The sequence below is a fragment of the Bombus huntii genome, chromosome 5 (genome assembly GCF_024542735.1).
Source record: "Bombus huntii isolate Logan2020A chromosome 5, iyBomHunt1.1, whole genome shotgun sequence".
Taxonomy (NCBI): Eukaryota; Metazoa; Arthropoda; class Insecta; order Hymenoptera; family Apidae; genus Bombus; species Bombus huntii.
This window is the reverse complement of record NC_066242.1, coordinates 713,673-733,830: the sequence shown is the minus strand read 5'-3', so window position 1 is coordinate 733,830 and position 20,158 is coordinate 713,673. Positions and strand designations below refer to the sequence as shown.

Below are 20,158 nucleotides of genomic sequence, written 5' to 3'. Positions count from 1 at the left end.
CGATTTTCCACTCGAATTATGCACCTTTTCGATAGGGATTTTTCGCGGCAACGAATGCGGTTTCGGAACAGAATGGATTCATCGAGCAACTATCGCTCGGTAAAATTTTACCTCGTTGGTATAGTTGGTAGAAGAGATATAGCGGGGTTGTAAATTGGAGCATTAAGCGGTGTCGCCTATTAGTAGGGCTGTATACATCTTATAGAAACACTTTGATTTTCACATTGCAAAAGTCGTTTGTAAATTGAAGATATGTGTTGAAAATTGTGGATCTTTGAAGCCGAAATAATGTTATAGGAGCACTAAATTTATACTGAGGATTAATATTAAAATAATGAAATATTTATTTCATGAACGATTCCTTTTATATTCATCGATACACACTTGCACGCGTCTCAGCACTTTCTTCTATACCCGACTGTTAACCGACTCTTAACCGACTCTTGACTGACTAAAGAGTTTACATTCCTTTGTTTTCGAGACGCTTCGGACACACATACTTCCACACACTGATATTCACATACAAGTACCTCTACTACGCATTTAACCTAGTCCAGCACAGAAAATTATACATATCTCAACAATATGTTAAATTTCTTTGTAATACGTATTTCCAATATTGGTAACATTTAGAGAATAGATTAATCGTCATAACATCGATTCTCTTTATACCAATCTATGATAAATGTGAATTTTAGCATTCTCTTATCGAAGATTTTCTTTTCCATTTTCTTTCTCGAAATTATTTCTTTTTCGGTTATTGAAATACGTAAATTTGGACTCGTTGCCGATTTTACGAGCTCGCAGACTATAAAGAGCAGCGTGCATTGACACACGTGGGCAATATTCAGCCGGTATAATCGAGGTATCTATCCTGATGATAAACGAGCTGGGTACGAGCTACGATATGATGAAGTGACAGCCGGAATAACAAATGTCTATACGGAGACATCCGTTCCGCGTCTAAATTCGGTTCCTTTCGCGCATGCACGATCGCGAAACGATTGTCACGCTGTAATTAAACGCGTCTATCACGCGTATTGCCATTCGCGCGAATATTATTAGCCAACCATAGCGTGTAACTATGGATTCCCGCGTTTCTCGATTCACATTGTTACTGCCGTTGACGGAGATTGATCCCTTTATTATGCAACACGCGGCCATGTGTTATTCTAGAAGCGGGTGCGAAGATAAATAGCCTATAAGATAGAACGTTGTATGTACGTATTTGGTATTTCTTCTTGCTTATAGAATCGGTGCTTGTTTCACCTCCTTCGGGAATGTTGTTTCGGGATAGAGGATCTAGGAAGTAAACCAGCTGTCGAATAGATTTTTCAAGTATAAATTCGTTCGATTCTTAGCGCATAACGGATCAAACATTTTATCGATAACGATGCCCAATAGCTACTTTTCGTTAATTATGTTTTACTTTGGAAACTAGATATTTAACCTTTTTACCTTTAGACTATTTCAAATACCTACGGAGAGCTACCCAAATATGTTTCATTCTCCCAGGTACTTTCAAAGTATTTGGATACTAACTAGCAATGTGTAGTAACAATTGCACTCGACACGAAATTCCATCAGTATCAATTCAAGCATACCATCAGGCTTTTCTCTACAACAAACTCTCTGAAGCTAACCCAGCGCAAGACGCTTCTGCAACATTCAGCAACGAAATCCTGTAAACTACATCGCGTGGCCGAATTTGCCGGTGTTTCGCTGGTTCGCCGGTTCCGAGTAATCTACGATAATTAACGCACGATTACTCAAGCCCAGGAGCATCTTAAGCGGACGGTTAGTTTGCTTGTCTACGACTTCGCAGACAGGACACCTGTTTCCTCCCCGGGTCCCTTCTGGCGTTGACGTCAACAGATCCGTTTATTATGCCGCGCAGTTGATCATCGTCTGGGAGGCGGCAGCCAGCTGGCCGCCTTGCCGGCCTACTTGGACTACTTGCTCACACGCTTCTATCCATATAGGAGGACACTTGGTTCGACTATGAGTGCGCGTGCGTGCCACGCGTTCCATGTATCCGAATTAATATCAGCGGGATTAGTGGAACCAGTGACTAACTAACTGCCTGTTGGCAATTCGGATGGGAGACTTGGTCAGTCAGCAGACGGGGAGAGTCTCTCGATTAATCTCCTTAGGAGAGCCAGAAATTGAAGCTGTGTATCTGATTAAAGAGAGTAGGATTGAGTTTATAGTTCGGTGGGTATTATTTCCAGAGACGACCTAGAGAAATGCGAAAAAGATTGGAAAATAACTTTAACAAAAGCTTTAATGAAGATTTTTTGATCGGGTTTGTCGAGGTTTTATATTTCGGAATAGAGAGAGCAAACGCGTGGATGAATGTATTATAGAATTTTTTTTCGCAAATGTTAGAAATTAGAATTTCCAGTGGTTTCTATCCTATATGATAATTGACTGATAGATGGATATATTACAGTGGATTACAGGGAAAACGATGATTATTTAACTTGAACTTAATGCAGTAGTGTGATATGACAACTCTCGATTAACGATTCTTGACGCTTGACTCTTCGATGACTAAATGAACATCAACGGCTGCGGTGCCGAAATATATTGATGGCCGTTAGGTTTTCCGACCCTTTCGGCTTGTCAGCATTTGCGCTTCATCGTCGACATTGTCCGTATGTCGACGATCTTTCCGCAGTACTATAATAGAGACTAAAGAAGCCGCTGTAAAGAGAATCGTTGTGCCAAAAACTAAACACTAGAGAAGATGTAAAATTTTGCTAGAAGTGAGAACCACATCAACAGAATTGATGACAGAATCAGTGATCGGCGAATTGCAATGAAAATTGAAATTTCAGAGGACACGTAGTCCTTTATTTTATACACTACCAATAATTTCTAAATTAAAATTAGGGTACTTTAGGTAACGTTTTACAATGTTACAACTATAATTACAAGACAAATTCTATCTACGTATCCCTTTAAGAGTAGATAAAATTTATTGTACGAATATTCGTGAAAGCGGTAACAACAGTTCGTCGCTGAAGCCCTAGCGACAAATAGAAATGTCATTTACGCAGTCGGATCCAGCAACACCGTGAATACATTATAATCGTAACGAAGAACGAACAGAATGGGTGCAATGGAAAACCAAAGTAAGGAACCGAACTCCTAAGGAGTATTATCCCGTGGGGGAAGCCATCTTTTACGCGTTTGGAATATCAATGATCCCGAACAAATAAAAGTGTATCTTCCTATTCTCTACCAATACAAATCCGTAGTTATGTAATAAAGATATAGCTGTATAAGTACAGTAATATTCTACATGCATTGCTCGTAGATTTGAAATCGTTTTCCTCACTGTAGCAATAGCAGAAAAATTATATATATATATTTAGCTATAGTCATTCTCTTATAATTAAACAAATCTATGATCTCGAGGTAAATTCACTTACTTCGTTTGATATTATAATAATAAATCTTCAACCTTGTTTCGTATTATGGTATTAATTGTATATAGCCAGAGATGTAGACTGCGCGTACATACAGTTTCCGGACCGTTAATCTCGATGAGATTAATAATATCAATTATTTAAGAATGTGCAAATGTACCAAAATCCGCGTTATCTAAACGTTCGTAGCATGCTCGGAATGACATCTCTAGATAATTAGTCGGCTTGTCAAATATAAACCTCCCTGTTTGAACTATGAGTTGGAACAAATAAATATTTAATCGACTAGCGGAAAACGCTAAACATAACAAATTTATGGTAACATATGCATAAAAACATTGTAAATGTTTATATTATTTCTAACGTATTCAGAATTTTTTTTTTATTTAAAATTTCACATTCACAATTTGTCCAATTTGGACATTTGGTAGAATTTTTTATCTGTTTGATTATCATGTGGGTGGCTACCCCAATGGGGTACCATCTTCGTGTTTGTTAAGATATATCCTTTGTGAGATCTGCTGGGTGTTTCCTTTTTAGTCTTCTTTCTATGGTTGTGTTGATCGTTTCCGCTGCCAGCCGGTTCGGGTGCGTTGCTATTCTTTCTCTGTACCTTCTTGCGAATCTGCTAATCTCTTCCTTGACCGATGGTATTCCAAGGTCTTTCCGTATGTCCTCGTTTTTAACAACGTATTCAGAATGAAACAGAAGTTTTGTATTATAAGGGGAAGTATAAAATTTAATCGATTACGATTAAAATTTGTTTGAAAATAAAAGTTTACACACTCGGCCACCAAGCAGAGCGACACGGCAACGCTTTGGAATTCTGTAGTATGAAATCAGCTCGCGCGTACCGTGTGTCGCAGTATTCGCGATAAAATCGAGGAACTGGTGCCGAGCTCCACCTATATTTCCCCGTCTGGAACGGCCTGAAAACCCAGTAAGTATCTCGTCGTCACGTAAAATCATTCCAGGTATTCCCGGGGGCTAGATAGATCGATCGAGATTTGTTTACGTAAGGCCATTTCGCTGATCCCTCGAAACCGGGCCACGGACTTCCTTCTCTTCTTCTCCTTCGATTTCGTCGTCGCTACCTAAGTAAAGCAGGATTCGGGGAAAGCTGAAATCCAAACCCGCTCGTTCCACGTTGTGCATCGTCTCTACGTGTATCAGCGATACAAGCTGCTGGAAAACACTCTCGATGCGGTTGAGGTTAGGTTTCCTCACGATTCCAACGGACAAGCAAAACTAGAACGACCAGGCAACGGAAGAAGGTCTGTCGCGGTTTCGTTCGTTCCAGCTGTGGTATCCTCAGGATTGGCGAAGGATCGCAATCTCGGTTTTATCAGGAAAATCTTCGACCCCGACTCGACGTGTCGCTTAGCTTCTCTATCTACTATCTCTAAACTCCGAAGACATCGTCTCCTTGGCCCGTAGCCTCTATAGACCAATGATCCACGAGTCAATACGTTAATGACATAGATCGAGTATCGGTAGTTCTCGATCGATTCGTGAATCGATGGATGTATCCTTACCGTCTGTCATTCGTCTTTCGATCTTTGTTCCGCGTCTTGATCTTTCATGACTGCGCTGATTGCAGCAAACTCGTAACCCCGATGCTCGATGGAATATCAGTACAGAAACGAACTGTCAACTGTCTCACAAAGACGACGAGCTATCTGGAAACATATTCTTGCTGATGCGGCTGATTGCGAGTTTCGTGGATAGATTGAAACTTCCTGGAATCAAGGGAGAAAGATGAATTAATCGGAGAGAATTCGAAACATCGCATATGCCCTCTTCCAGTTTGTGGAATCGTTTTTATTGATTGGTAACTTAGATAACAAGTTTGAAATGTGAACGAAATATCTAGTAGTATCAGATTGTTCTATAAGTATCGTCTATCGTTACTATATTTCAATCAACTTTTTGTTAAACATCGATGTTCCTTGTTGAGATGTTGTGCGTTCCATCAAAGTTGGAGCGTTTTGTGTGCTTCGTGCACGACATTAGTAGCAGCTGGAACGTTTTATCGAAAACATAATTTATTTTGAAGCTGGAATTTCAATATCGATCTGCACTGGAAGCGCAGCTGATTCCGTTCGAGCGAAGGTTCCTCAGTGCGAACCTTTGTTCTCGATCTAATCAGAGAATTTATGTTGCTTGATCGGTCAAAGGTATATTCGACTAGGCAACTCTCATGCACATCTAATACATAAACACGTAAATAGTCAAACTCGATGGAATGCCGATTTCAATGTGCCGATTGCAATATGCTCCGACATTAAGAGTCATATTAGGAAGCCTTATAAGAAAAGATATGTATATTCTAAGGAAAAATATCAATATTTAATTTATCGTCATTGTCATATTTTAAAGTTATTGATATACTATTGCGACAAATCGATGAAAGTGTTTAAATACAAATACAAATACAAATGAGTGTTACGAATAGTATTGTACATATAAGGATATGCAATATCATGAAATGAATACGTAAAAGACGATAACCCAAAGAGAAAAGATTGTAGGAAAATTCCATCTACCGAAAAGGTATTCAAGCTGAACGATCATAAAATCAGACCAAAGGAAAAATAAGCGAAAAAGAACACGAAACGAGAAAAATCGAGCAGAACAAAAGAGAAAAATAAAACTCTCGTACTTACTGGTGGTCATATAAAAGCGGAAAAGATGTCTCATAGAAAAATGAAAACAGAAATAAAGAAGAAGGATGAGGTAGGTCGAGGAGGATACTATATATGTAGAAGGGTAGTCTCGGGGATCGAGGTAAGGAGGTAAGAAGCGCGAAAATAAAACTGAGAGAAATATAAGATACGATGGAGAATCTACGTCACTCGAGAGAGACAGTTACCCCGTACGAGTCGGACACCGAATTTATGAACACGATCGATGCTTCGCTTTGATGATATCTCTATCGACGTCTCTGTGGACTCTGCTCATCCTCCTCGAACTCTCTTCTTATCGAAGACGTGGAAAAAGGGAGCAAAAGAGGCTTGGTGGAAGAGGTTCGGAAGGATGGGGATGGATGACAAGGAAAAGGTGCAGCGAAAGCAGAACACGCGGTCTTTTCTAGGTACGCGAAGAATGACACCAATTTACGAGCCAGGACGAATTTATGTTTTCTCTCTCTCTCTCTCTCTCTCTCTCTGTCTCTTCCACGACTCACAGTCTCGTGTTTCCTCGCGGATGAACCGCCAAGCATCCAAGTGTAGAACTCGATTCCAAGTTCTCGTGCAGAAATCTGCTCCTTGCTAATCGATACCTGTATGAACGTTCGCATTTTATGCTTATCAGTGGTTCACCGCGCTCTGTATAATACGTAGTTTATTAGCTATTTTGCAAATGGGACATTTAATTCGGTGAATCCCTCCGGTGAATCGTAAGCAAGTAAATATTCTCGAGGAACACCCGTATCTTTTAACACAATGTTATTCGATCAAGTTTTGATTCTATCAAATTATAATCTCCCTGAAACATAATAACTTCCAAATATTACAGATATAGAAAGTGAGTCTATATGGTAGCTGGGCCGGGCTACAACTCTGTCTCCATCGCAGATAGAAAAACGATTGTAGAGGAAGATTCTACATTGTTTATCAAACTCCATCATTGTATAATGGGATCTTTCTCCCGAAGAGTATGTCAATGCAAAGCATTTTGTAACAGCAACTACTTTTTTCTATCTGCAACGGTTATAATCCTCCGGCCCAGTTACTAGAATCAACCTATATGGAGCAGCGTGTAAATCTCTTTCGCACTAAATATAACACATCCCTCGTAGTCTTCGGAAAGAAACGAGGAATATCAAAATTCCTTGCCACACGGATAATCCAACCTGCCCCTTGTTTAACGAGCAATCAGTCCCTCGATTATTAATACCAAGCGATTCCGATGCGGCGTGTTAGATATTTGCGTAAAACCGCGTGTACGGATGGGCCCCGCGGAAATTATCGCTAATTAGATTCATCTGAATCGTCGATCGCGCGTTATTGGTGCCGCGACGCAGCCAGAAATTATCGGTTAACGTAGGTTGGTCGTGTGGAGAGGATAGATACCGCCATCCAGGTGGCGTTGCGTGTACCGGAAACGCGCACAGGCATGCGGCCACCGCGTCAGGGTCGCATGCAAGGATTACCTCCACGATGCCACGCTGTTAGATTTCCCCGTAGGCTTTAATCACGCATCGGCATCGAAGTAGTAAACGTGCTCGCCTGGGATCGCTAGTTGACTCTCGTACGACTAAAACAAGGTGTATCGGCAATCGTTTAACCGCACCCATATCGTGGTTATTCGAAATCTTGCGTTGTTACAACTGATGCACCCGGCAGCCTAGGCAATTCCTGCGGTTTTCGATGTTTCTGCTTTTTTTCAGAGACTATGAAAGACGTTACAGCACGTTACATTATATTTTTTATATTTACACGTCACTATTAAATTTATTAGTATTTGAAAATCTTATGCTTCAAACCGATCATAAAAATTTGGAAAAAGTAAAATTTAACCAAAAAGACGTATGAGTGGATTATTTTAGTAACTTCATATAGATATATTTTAAGACTAAGTGTTATACTAGTACAACAGAAAATTCTCATTTTCCATACGAGGTAATTTGTGACCGCGCGTGACATAGCAGGTAAAAAATTTCCTGCGCTCTGGGATAAAGTATTCAGTTATATCCTGAACCTAATTATTCATACAACTCACATATCAAAAAAAACTGAAATTAAAAAAAGATTAAACAGAAAGTCTTAAGCCGTGTAGCCTGTAAAAATGAACATAAGTGATATCTGTACAAATGAAAAAAAAAGTAGAAACTCCAGTCGAGCAGCCGTCATTTCTGATTAGAGAGAAATCAAGGTACGAACATATGGCCGACAGGATGTAAAGTATTAACATCCTGATTGACAGAGTGACAGTCTTCTATTTTGGAAATACATATCCCGGAGGGCAACCTATCGCTTTCTTTGTCCTTCGTAACTCGTCTCCGTTTCCGGAAAAGGCAATGCATAATTCGCGACTCGAACGACGAGCATTTCACACGCGGCGTGTCGCGCGAGTATAATCCGGAGTCCAATTAGCGATAATTACGACGTCAATTGGGAATTCCTAATGGCGGACGAGACCAACCAACGGATTCGTTCTACTTATTCACCATGATTTTTGTAGACGGAATAATTCGCAACGCAAATGAAATCCGCTCCTAAAATTGTAACGATGTGCTTGTTACTCTGTGTTCTAGCTCTAGCTTATTGCTGATCTTCCTTGTCTTATTGTATACTATTTCTTTGTAGACAGATCGTTCAAATACATACATATATATAGAATCAGTCATTTGGAATCAGTCGTAGACGAACTGTCGTGACGATAAATCGTGCTCCGAATATACATGTCGGGTTAACATTAGAATTTAAGGCGCGTAACGATTCTTCGTTTGAATTAGCCATCGTTTTACGAAACAGAGATTATATATACGCGAATATACAAGATTTTACAAAATAATATGAATATTGAGCTTAATGAATGATAAGATTAACAAACGATAAGTTTAACTAATGATTAGATTAACGAATAATAAGTTTAACGAATAATACGATTAACGAATAATATGTTTTACGAATAATAAGTTTAACGAATAATGAGTTTAATAAACGCTATTAACAATGTTCTTGGGTTCAAACGAATCCAACGGGATAACTCTTTACTATGCGTAGAATAATTTTAAACACAAAAAAATACGATTGCTGAGACACTCGGCAAATTGCTCGATGTATCACTTTCCAAGGCGATCACACGAATGAATATCTGATGAAAATCTTTTTCGCTGTACGACTGCATTTGTTTGTTATATGCTCGCTGGAGGCATCGAGAAGGTTCCAATCGCCGTTGCTAGGCAGTTTCTGCCAAGAGTTTGTTGCATACTCTTTGGAAGCATCGAGAAAGATCCAAACGCCGTTGCTAGGCAGTTTCTGTCTGGAGTTTGATTCCTAATATAACGTGTGTCCCATTATATCGACATCTCCAAAGTACAATTCTATGTGATTTCTAGGGAGAACTATACAACCGATCCACACCTTCGTCAGGCAAAACGTTTATCCCGTGACTGTGGCTACGTTCGGCGACCAGTTGTCACCTCGAACCCACTTTCGCTATCACAAATATCGAACAATTACAAATGACAACAATTGCTTAATTACAGCTATGATAAAATCTAGGCTAAAGCATTAGAAGACTTTCCCAAAATTGCAAAGGGAAGGCTCCGGTTTTCCTTTCATCTCCGACATACATATAAACAGAGATATGTACTTCGGCTTGACTCGCTATAATATGAAACTCTGATTGGAGGAGATGTTTGTATAAATCAATCGTGCTTTATAAATTTTTCAGGCTTCGTAAATTTTTGAAGGTTGTTACTGTGAAACTATTAGGTCGTCCGATAAGTTTCTTTCGTTTTATAAGGAAATAATGGATGCACGACATTTTCCGTTTTATATTATTTTATCGAATTACGTATGATCCATTTTGTGCTATCAAAATAAAGATCACAACGCTCGACAGATTAGGTTTCATGTACCTTATCGTATCGGTACCTTTGCCTAACATATCATTACGAAAATTCACCGTTTATTGTGAATATGTATCTAAAACTGTATCTTGGGCTAAATAAACAAATAAAAAAAAAATTAGGTTTCATGTTTGTATAAAGATGAATCGTTGTGAAAGACGTGTCTGTAAAAGAACGACACTTTCCGGACAACCTAATACATAGGGTTAGTGTGTACATACATAGTATTTCTGCGTAATTTTGTCTCGCGTGAATAAATTTAATTCAATCGACGATGATCAACGCTATGATGTAAGATAAGAATCAACAACTAGTTATCCATTATGACAAAAAAGTTATATTTCGAAAATTTATAATAACTGCAACGCGTTGTAATAATTGTAAAAGGGAATAGGTCTCGTAAACGTATTTATTATATTATTGCATGATCATTAAAAGAAACATTAACAATGTTCCGCAAATGAAATTCAATAGACTGAAAAATATAAATAATAAGAACATCTGTGGTTATTTCGTTATTTCTATAAAATAACTTGGGGCTATCATTTCATACATAGTAAGCACACACGTAACGGCGTTTTAAAGAGAGTGTTCCAATTAGTATGTCGATGTTGAATTACTCGTGGTTTAAAAATAATTACTGGATTCGTTGAAATATCTCTTTAATTAGGAATATCGTAAAGATGTGTCACAGAATATTCTGCAATATATATATATATACACATATATATATATGTGTGTATATATGTATACCTGTATATGTACCCGTATATCAAAACAACGATACAAAGTGGGCCATTTTGAAATACATGTACAGTAATATGAAAATAGGTTCAAGTCGAATCGAAATACTGAAATATTGCAAACACGATGAGACATAATCATATTAAAATCTTCAAAAAAGAAAGAAAGAAAGAAGAAGAAGTGTGTGTGTGTGTGTCTGTGCCTGTGTGTGTATACGTATTATATCCTATGTGTAAATTTTTCTACATAATTATATCGTAATTTACTCATCCAAATTATCTCAGTACTGTTATTGTATTTTCTCTATAATATTATCCTATAATAAGCCAATGCTTTCGTACTTCTGTAAACATATTTTGTCTCGATATCTATGAACATTCCAACAATTAAATAACCAACAATATCAACAATTGCACTCATCGTTATTGACGCAATTGTACAATATCAGATAGTCAGCAATTACTTTAATAATCGTTATTACCGTGTCATTAATGAGTTTATGGTGCCAAATTGATTTCAACGTGGAGAATAGTTTATTTGAATTTACCGTAAATTCGCTTTGCTCGTTGTGGCAGGGTTCTCGCATAATTGCGTCGCTTTCTTCGTTCAATGACCGGTTAATTTCGAATTTCTAGCTGGAGAGTTCACGTAATTACGACTCGACACGATCGTCCCACATAGATTATAATTCGGGGGCTACATGCGGAAATGCATGAATATCGTACGCAGGAGATTAATAAATTACGCATTAACTGTTCATTTCAATCTAGATGTTGCACAGACCATGTGTTCGGTACTTGCGTGATCGTTTAACGTTTCCTGCGTTTTTGTTAATGAATATTCGTATTAGCTCCAATTCATTCCACTCACAAAGACTTCGATGAATACGTTTATTGCGGTGATATAAGTTGTTTTCGAAATACCAAATACGGCAAAATGCTAATTATCCGACTAAGCCAGACCACAGTATAATCTTCTCCGGTAATAATACATCAATCTTCAAATTAAACAACAAGATACGTATATGCGATATGAATGGAAAGTTAGTGCATTCACGAATTAAATCACGTCGATTTACAAGAAGGTAGATACAAGGCATAATATCCAAGTTAATGTCTTAATATGGTAGGCCTGACTATATGTATATGTCTACCACTAACACTCCTTTCTTTCAAATTCAATAAACGATTACGTCCTTGTTATATTTTCTCATGCCATTTTGTAATAGTAATTTTTTCTTCGACTAAAACCTTAAACTTCGTTATTACGATCCTTGGTGATAAGTAGAACAAAATTACGAAGGAAAAAGATGCCAAAAATTCCCGGACGAATTTGTAACTGTCTATGAGGTAACACGAGCCACCTACTACTAGGCAAACCTGGAAATAAATCAGAGTTACCCTGACCGCCACCCTTCACGTTTCGGTTTACGCTGGTTTTCACCCTAACACTCTCGACTGCTCGCACGACAGTTCACCGCGATTCGTCAATGCTCAAAGCACTGCTCGCCTACCATTCGTCAATGTAATACCGCGTAGTCAATAAACCATAGGCGTCGTGGATTTTATTCAAACAGCTACAATGCTTTGATTACATTTATGACGCGCCTATTGAAATTTACGATCGTACGCGTTGAATGAGAACCCTCATTTCGATGAAAACTCTATGGATGTTGATGCATCGGGAGAATGTGTTTGGTGCATCGTAATATTCGTTGGGAAAGGGGAAATCGTATTGTGTTGTGCAGTTGTAGAACCTTTTAATTTTATTTTGGGGGTAAAAGTTGTGAATTTCAGTTTAAAATTTGACAATATCGATTGTTATATCAAATGTGTAATAATATCATTTATAAGTACATGATATTTAAACAACTTTTATTGGATAAACGACGATGATTTAGCGCAATAATAACAGAATTTAGTATAAAAATACAGGAATTTAGTATCGGTACCACTATCGTAGTTGGCCATATCTCATTGAAGAAAGGAAAAACCGATGAGATGGCAGCGCTAGTCAATATATAGTACATAGTAGAACGAAGAAAAGGGGGTTGGTGTTGGCATCTCGACGAATGGGGTCATTTGTAGACACGAGTATTACAGGCTGGCCGTCGAGCAACTAGACGCGGCGAGGGGGTAGTTTGCACGATGTGATTTAAAGGTCTATCGAGCGATGATGCCTCAAGATTAGTTACCCGCCGGAACATAATTTCCCGACTCCCGCTGAGTCCTCCTGTCGTAATTTACCGAAACTCACCGTTGACATATCAGGAATATCTAACATTGTTTTGCTTCTTGACCAATAGGAGAAGGTTAGGTGAAAAATATCCTTCTTAAAAATGTTTCTTGAGTATTACCGGCATTTTGTCCGAATGGATCTTCCTGTTCACAGTGTCCGACTATACAATAACCGATCGATGTAACATTCTTGGTATGAGACTATTTCAGAACTGTTAATGTATATGATAACTGTTAATGATGATATTTTGAATGAAATTAATGTTATCGGTAAAAGATGACCTCGAGACATCTTTTGTAAGCGAAGTTCGATTCTATTAAAACGGCTGTCTGGTGAATTAGATGTTATCGAGGAATATCGGGTTACTCATTTTCTTGGCTGTGAGCTGTTACCGCCCGCACGAAGTTGCGGCGAAACCACGAAACGAAAATTACATAGAAACGAAATTTTAGTTCAACGCATCTTGAGCTACAGGCATCGTATTACGCATTTTTCAATTACGCGTCGCCGTGATATCGGATAACTGCTTAGACACAGTATCGAATACCTCGTTACAAATCAACCCCTCTTTCACGGCATCATCCTTCCAAGAGTTCCAGATTTCAGATATTCTTTTGCAAAACTTTATATCTTGTGCATCGTGACAGTGCCATTCTGAACGAATTTTGTGTAAACTGAATTTTGATAATACGACGTTGGAATCACGAGACTAATGAGACAAGAGATGATGAGTACTCGTACAAAAATACGTACTAATGCATATAAAATTTTCTTATTGACATTTGGACCAAAAGATTGCGGGTGTCGATACATTATTATTTCATAAACCTTGATCTCCTTTCTATAATATCCTATAGAAATTAATGTGTAAATATATAGCTACTGATTGTAAGTCATACAAGGAGTTCTTGCAATTCTAAGTTATTGGACAAATATAGGATGATAGGTTGGATTACTGAAGTTCATGAACCAACAAGCTTAAGAACTTACAGCCGCATGTTAAAAGCAAACATTATTGTTACGTAGATTATACGATCTTCCATCATACACGATCCTTACACGAGCGTGTTAAGCGCGATATTTTTATGAGATTTAACCGGTCAACATTTCGATCACTAACTGAACAGTTTATCACAGTTTAAGTTTCGATTATTTGCAACAAACTAACGCTTTCACAAAAATATCTACTTTTGACAAGAGTACAAGATTTTTTCATTATGAACGTAACTTAGATTTTACGATATACATTTATTTTTATAGAAGGTTACATGATAAATTATTTTTATGATAAAAAATTTGAATTAATTAGAAATTTGTAATCCTACGGACACTGTGTACGGTACAACAATTACTGATATTGCGAATCCCAATTTTAATTCCAGCTATAATAAATCGGAAACGCAATAGCTATCTATACTCGCATCATGAAACCTCAAATGTCCTGCTTCATTAACATCGTCCACAAAATATCGTTCCAAAACTCCAAACACCATGGACTTGCTAAATACTGCCAGAAGCTGACCAATTTATCCAGCTTTTTCCCTCCCTAGTAAAGTAGAATCAATTTAACCCGGGCCATTATATAACCTAAGGTTCCATCTGGAATTCGAAAGTTCCCAGAACGACCGTGCAGCCATAGAGTTTCTCAGGCTGAATCTATAGCCATAAACTTTCTCAAGCTGCGTTTGTTTGCGTGCAATGAAACGGCCGACAACTACCTGTATGCAGCTATTTTATTTCGTAAACTAAAAGGGGGGTAGGTAGGGTCTCGACTAAATCCAGTCTCCTGGATTTTCGACTCGAAGGGATGAGGTACCAAGTCGCTAGTAATGGAGAGAGGGGTGGGGAACCGGTAGTAATACAACGGTGTATCGAACTTTTGGCAACTGCAAACTATCGACCAATCCGTTTCTGGCTCGGTTGGTGTCCAGCTGTGGCGACGAAGGAAAAGCCTTGATGAGCTTCTTCGAAGTGACCAACTTGCTCCACTGTTTTCTATGTACAAGTCATTCCTATCGCGATATTAAGTACTTGGATTTCAGTGTCTTCTATCGTTCTACTCGAAGGACGACATGCCGAGGAAGACGTTCTTAACTCTTGACAAACGTTATACGTTCATAAACATTGTCAGAATTAGATTACGGACTGTCCTGTTTTGCGACCAAGTTTTCAGGACAGAAAAAAAAGAAAAAAGAAAAATACATAAAAAAGCTCCGCTCCCCAGCGGCTTAAACCCAAAAATTGTATTATACAACGAAAACTGTAAAGCGCCGACACATAATACAGCATGGCTACGTCGTACCGCCGCGTATCGGTACCTTTGCCTAACATACCATTACAAAAATTCACCGTTTATTGTGAATATGTACCTAAAACTGTATTCTTGGACTCAATAAACTTTAAATCTCCAAAAAAAAAAAATTAGATTACGGATGTTCAAAGATATTCATATTTTTATAAAATATTGATATATCGATATTGATAGTTGAATTTTAACTTTTGAGAGAGGTGCCTCAAAAAAGAAGTACGATTTATATTTTTCTTCATTGTGTGCATTTTTCGTTGCAGGATGTTGCTTCGTAACATTTTATACGAGAAAGGCCGCTTTGGACGCCCAGAATGCTTTGCACAACGTAAAAACCTTCAGCGGGGTAAGTTAGACAATTTCTTCTCGTGTACGAATGCATTTTCTATTCTATTAATAAATGCTCCAAATATTGTATATTCTAGGCACAGAAAATATCCTTTACATAAAATATTCTCGAAATATTCTGCAAATATTCTCCAAATATTTGTCTTATATTTTAACAAACGATAGGAAAGGTAGAATTATCAAGTGGTTACGAAATTTCTGATAATCTGAGTTCCGATATCATCGAAATGCGCGAAAATATTGGCATATGTCGAATTCGCATCAATCAACGCGTACATTCGTACTCAAGCGAATAATGAACGCTTACCTAGATAATTATCCGAGTACCGGTGATTCGCATAATCGAGATATTGACCGAATAATGAATATTAATAGGATTGATCGTTCAAATAAATTACTCAAATCTGTATAACCAGTCGATCAATCCTTTGACTAATCGTCGATCGCTGGAAGTGAAATATCTAGTTGGAATTGAATGGATTCTCGTTGTGTTCTGTATTGATCGATTCGTTTACAGTAACCTTGTAATTTATTTCGTTGTTCGAGATAAAATTAATTTCGAATTGATATCGAATTGATAAAGCATATCGGTTCTTTCGATAAAACTTTATCGGTATGTTTTACGAATAGCAAAAGAAACAAGGGAATAATATTTTCGTCTTTGAGATGACGTGATTTTAAATTGTACATACAAAGCAACAATTATAATACACGCGATTTAGAATCGTTACCAGAATTCGAGTTATTGTTCGACTTTTTCTTGACTATTCTCGAATTACTCTAAAGAACCTTCAGTTAAGGGTACGATTAATCATTCATCGAACGTAAATGTCGTAGAATGACACATTCTCGCGACACTCGCGATAGTTTTCGCCACTCGATCGTAACGAAGAATTTAACATCCGTAAAGATATATTATTTCGCGGCGATTTGCACACTGTCGATTGTAGCGACGCGACCGATGGTATCGTCGAAAGTGCAGCCGTACGATAATTACGGTTTCCCCACGAACTTTCGATGCAATTACGAGACGTCATTACGAGCATTTAACCCACCGATCCCTCCTGCGTCTCGTCTACTCTGTACCTGCGCGCATTTATGCTTGAATTTACGAGAATAATTATCATCGATCGAGACACGGACGCCCTGTTCCTCTGGCTCGTGCCAAGGAGCTAAACAAAGAACGAATGAATTTCGGGGGGATATTGATCAGTGAATTTGATAATTAAATACGCTCTGTGGTGAGAGATTTTGAGTAAACGTTCGATGGCAAATGTGTTTAGATGTGGAGTTTGAACTAGGCGAATTTGGAATTGAATTATTCATTTCCTCGGTGATTTCGAGGAATTTTTTATTTAATTTTAGAATTGGAAATGTATATTTTTTAAGAAAAACTTGTTGTATTTCAACTTGTACATTTTGCATTATTAATATCCAAGATTTTTTGCTTGATAATGGAAGATTATTAGAGTTAAAGTAGCAAAAATTGATTGACTCTTTTTTTTTTATCATACTAATACATTAACACGGAAAAATCCATTTACGTGTCATCGATAACTTTTACTTTGTTTGAAAACGATTCGTATCTGCACAATTCGACGACAGATTGTTGAAAACGGACACGTTGATCCGTCGAGAAAGGAATACGAGGCAAGCACAAGCCGACGAAGTTTTCTTGATCGTCGTATGGCGGCGACACTATCCTGCTAGCAAGCAGGCTTAAACCACGTATATTTATCGTCATACAAATTACACCGTAGCGGATTTTACGGCCACGCGTCGTACGGATTGCTCGACTGGCATATTGGAGACGAACGACACGTGCGGTTTCCCTTCGCCGATTCTCTGGCCCCATACTGCATCTGCAACTTGGTCAAATTAGGCTTCGTAAATTGAATACGCCACGCAATCGACTGCCTGTCCGGAACGATATATCATGGTGGCGTGGTACCGCGATTTGTAAGGGGGGTTGCGTAGTTATAGACGTGTACAATGCTATTGTACTTTGCGTTTAAGTAATTGTTTAGGCACTATGATTCGGCTAATTGCCTCAGCACTATGGTTTAGCTTTAGGATATAGGATAAAGGAAAGGGAGAGGAAATTAATTGCTGGTGACAGCAATGGGGTTTAACGTAATTTGACGTACCTACGTAGATAATCGTTGATGTTCAACTGTAACGTGACGTTGGAAGAAACGATGATGTAAAATAATAAAACTGGATTTTATTAGAGAATTTATTTAAGAATAAAGACAAGTTTGAGTTGATTATGTCTCGTATTATTTTTGAATGTGAAAATCGTGCTTTATAAACATTTATACTTTAATTTCCTATTGCATATATCACGTATATTAATATTTTAATTTTTGTTCATTTAGTTAGGGTGTAATTAGCGTGACGTAATTAATCGAAACAATAACTGTTAGCTCGAGCTATAAATTAGATTGCGTTTAATTTGCCGTCAATGAACAATATCGTACTTAATAAATATAGCGAACTTGATCAACAAATCGTTATTGCGTTGCAATAATCTACGCTAATTATAGTTACTATCACCGTACATTAATTGGATATTCAACAACAAATTACCAGCTAAATAGAAATTCTTAAATAATTGGTCGATAACAAACGCTTTAAGAAAGATAAAAGAAATTATTAACGATTAAATAATAACTAATAACAAACTAATTGATACTCGCATAATTAGAAAGATAAATCACAATTTTTAAAACAATAACAAAGCATCGCATTATTTCTAAGTTATAAAACCTGCGCAATGTTTCCATAGTATCTAATATAACCGAAAAATCAATACGCTTCCTCCACGAAGATCATATAAATTGTACTCTCGATATAAACCATCAAAAGCAACGAGCATGACGCCGCGTCGGCAGATGACAATAATTTAAAAGAGAATTTGCGTCACGAGCAATTGAACGTATGAAAGTCTAATGTTGCTGAAATTGCACGCGTTAAATGTAAATAATAAAGGGCGTGCAACGCTTTAAACGACGTACGCGCGCCATACTCACTGTTCGTATGTTCGCAGCAGACGCGTAATAAGAAATTTCGCGGTAATTGACTCGCAAACGCCTGAAAAGAAACTTCTTTTGACTTATTACGTCGTCTGGAGGTTATTCAAGAGCTTCATAATACGACGCGAACGAAGAAATTCATTTTCTCCTAAACGAACCTGATTATTCGACCTGGAAATAGACAGAGACTCGCTGACTCTCGCGAGGAAAAAGAGGATCGTACAAGTAAAAATATCTCTATTCCGACATCTTGAAAAATTCTAGACCTCGCAACATTGAGCAACGGACGCGACGAAAACGAAATTGCAGCCTGCGGAATATAATTGAGGCGACTCGTGACTCGTTCTCCGTACCTCCCATTAGCATTTTCATCTTATTACCGTGTTAAAGACCAGATTACAATTACTTTGTCGTAACAGTTGTGTTTTTTTCTTAAACGATATTTTTGTTTTTATTTTTCTACAATTTATTCTATATAACGACCGATAAACGATTATTTGTTTTCATACGGTGGACTCAAATCTCGTAGGTTTATATCAATTTATTCCTTAATTAATCTCCAATATCTTCCACGACTAGTTTCACCAAAGTCAAAAACTAAGAAACATTGTCATTCACCCATCTTTCTCCTCTTAAGATTACTTGCGGATAAACTACAAAAGAATCTCTGAGAGAAATTTAAACATAGCATAAACCTCCCCAGGAAACGAAGTCTTTTGATTCATCAGTTCACTGCAACGAACGTGAAATTTTTAAAACTCGTTACAATTCAGTATCACGATAGAAAGTATCGCACGAAGGAGTATGTAACCAGATCAGACGGACGAAAGGATGCCCGTCCTACCCCAATTGAATCCCAGAGCTACAGGCTAACAACGAGAGAACAGAGGGAGCACGATGTCGTGGAAGAAGGTCGCGTGCCGTAAAAAAAGGCAGCCGAAATCCTTGCCACGGCGACAGGAGTGACTCTACGAGGTTAATTAAGGGAGTTAAACAGTCGGAAGTCGAGGTTCTGCTCTCATCAGTTTGTACCGACGGGGGATGGAATCCGATCGGGAGTGAAGCAGGGACTTGTGGAGAAAAGAAATCTCCTCGAGGTACGCGAGCACGCGATCCTAACGAACGAAACCGCAGAGTAACGAAGGAAGAGAATGAAAGAGGATAAAGAAGGAAGAAACCAAGAGGTATATAGAGTTGCAGCGGAATGGTAGAGAAACGGAGAAGGCCGACTAAAAAGAAAGAGGGAGCGAGAGAGAGAGAGAGTTAAAACACTTTGGAGAAGGAAAACGCATAGGAGAAAAACGAAAGAAAGAAAAGAGTAAATTGCAGAACGACGTTTTCACGATGAAAAGGGTTGACTGAGTAGAAGTGGGTGGCTGAAAGGAGCAGGCCTCGAAAACGGAAAGGAAGAAACGGGCTAGGAGCTAGAAGAGAATGAACAGTATATAACCGATGGGTAGAAGAAGATAGA

General features: G+C 38.1%; 1 protein-coding gene across 16 annotated transcripts in view; it reads left to right on the top strand.

The window, feature by feature from the left end:
• LOC126865758 (CUGBP Elav-like family member 2) overlaps positions 1-20,158 on the top strand; it is a 355,524-nt gene that overhangs the window by 247,671 nt on the left and 87,695 nt on the right. For all 16 annotated transcript variants that reach the window (XM_050618633.1, XM_050618637.1, XM_050618640.1 and 13 more), the window contains exon 5: positions 15,568-15,650. In XM_050618633.1, coding sequence (XP_050474590.1) covers positions 15,568-15,650 — 83 coding nt within the window. The remainder of the gene's footprint in view (positions 1-15,567; positions 15,651-20,158) is intronic.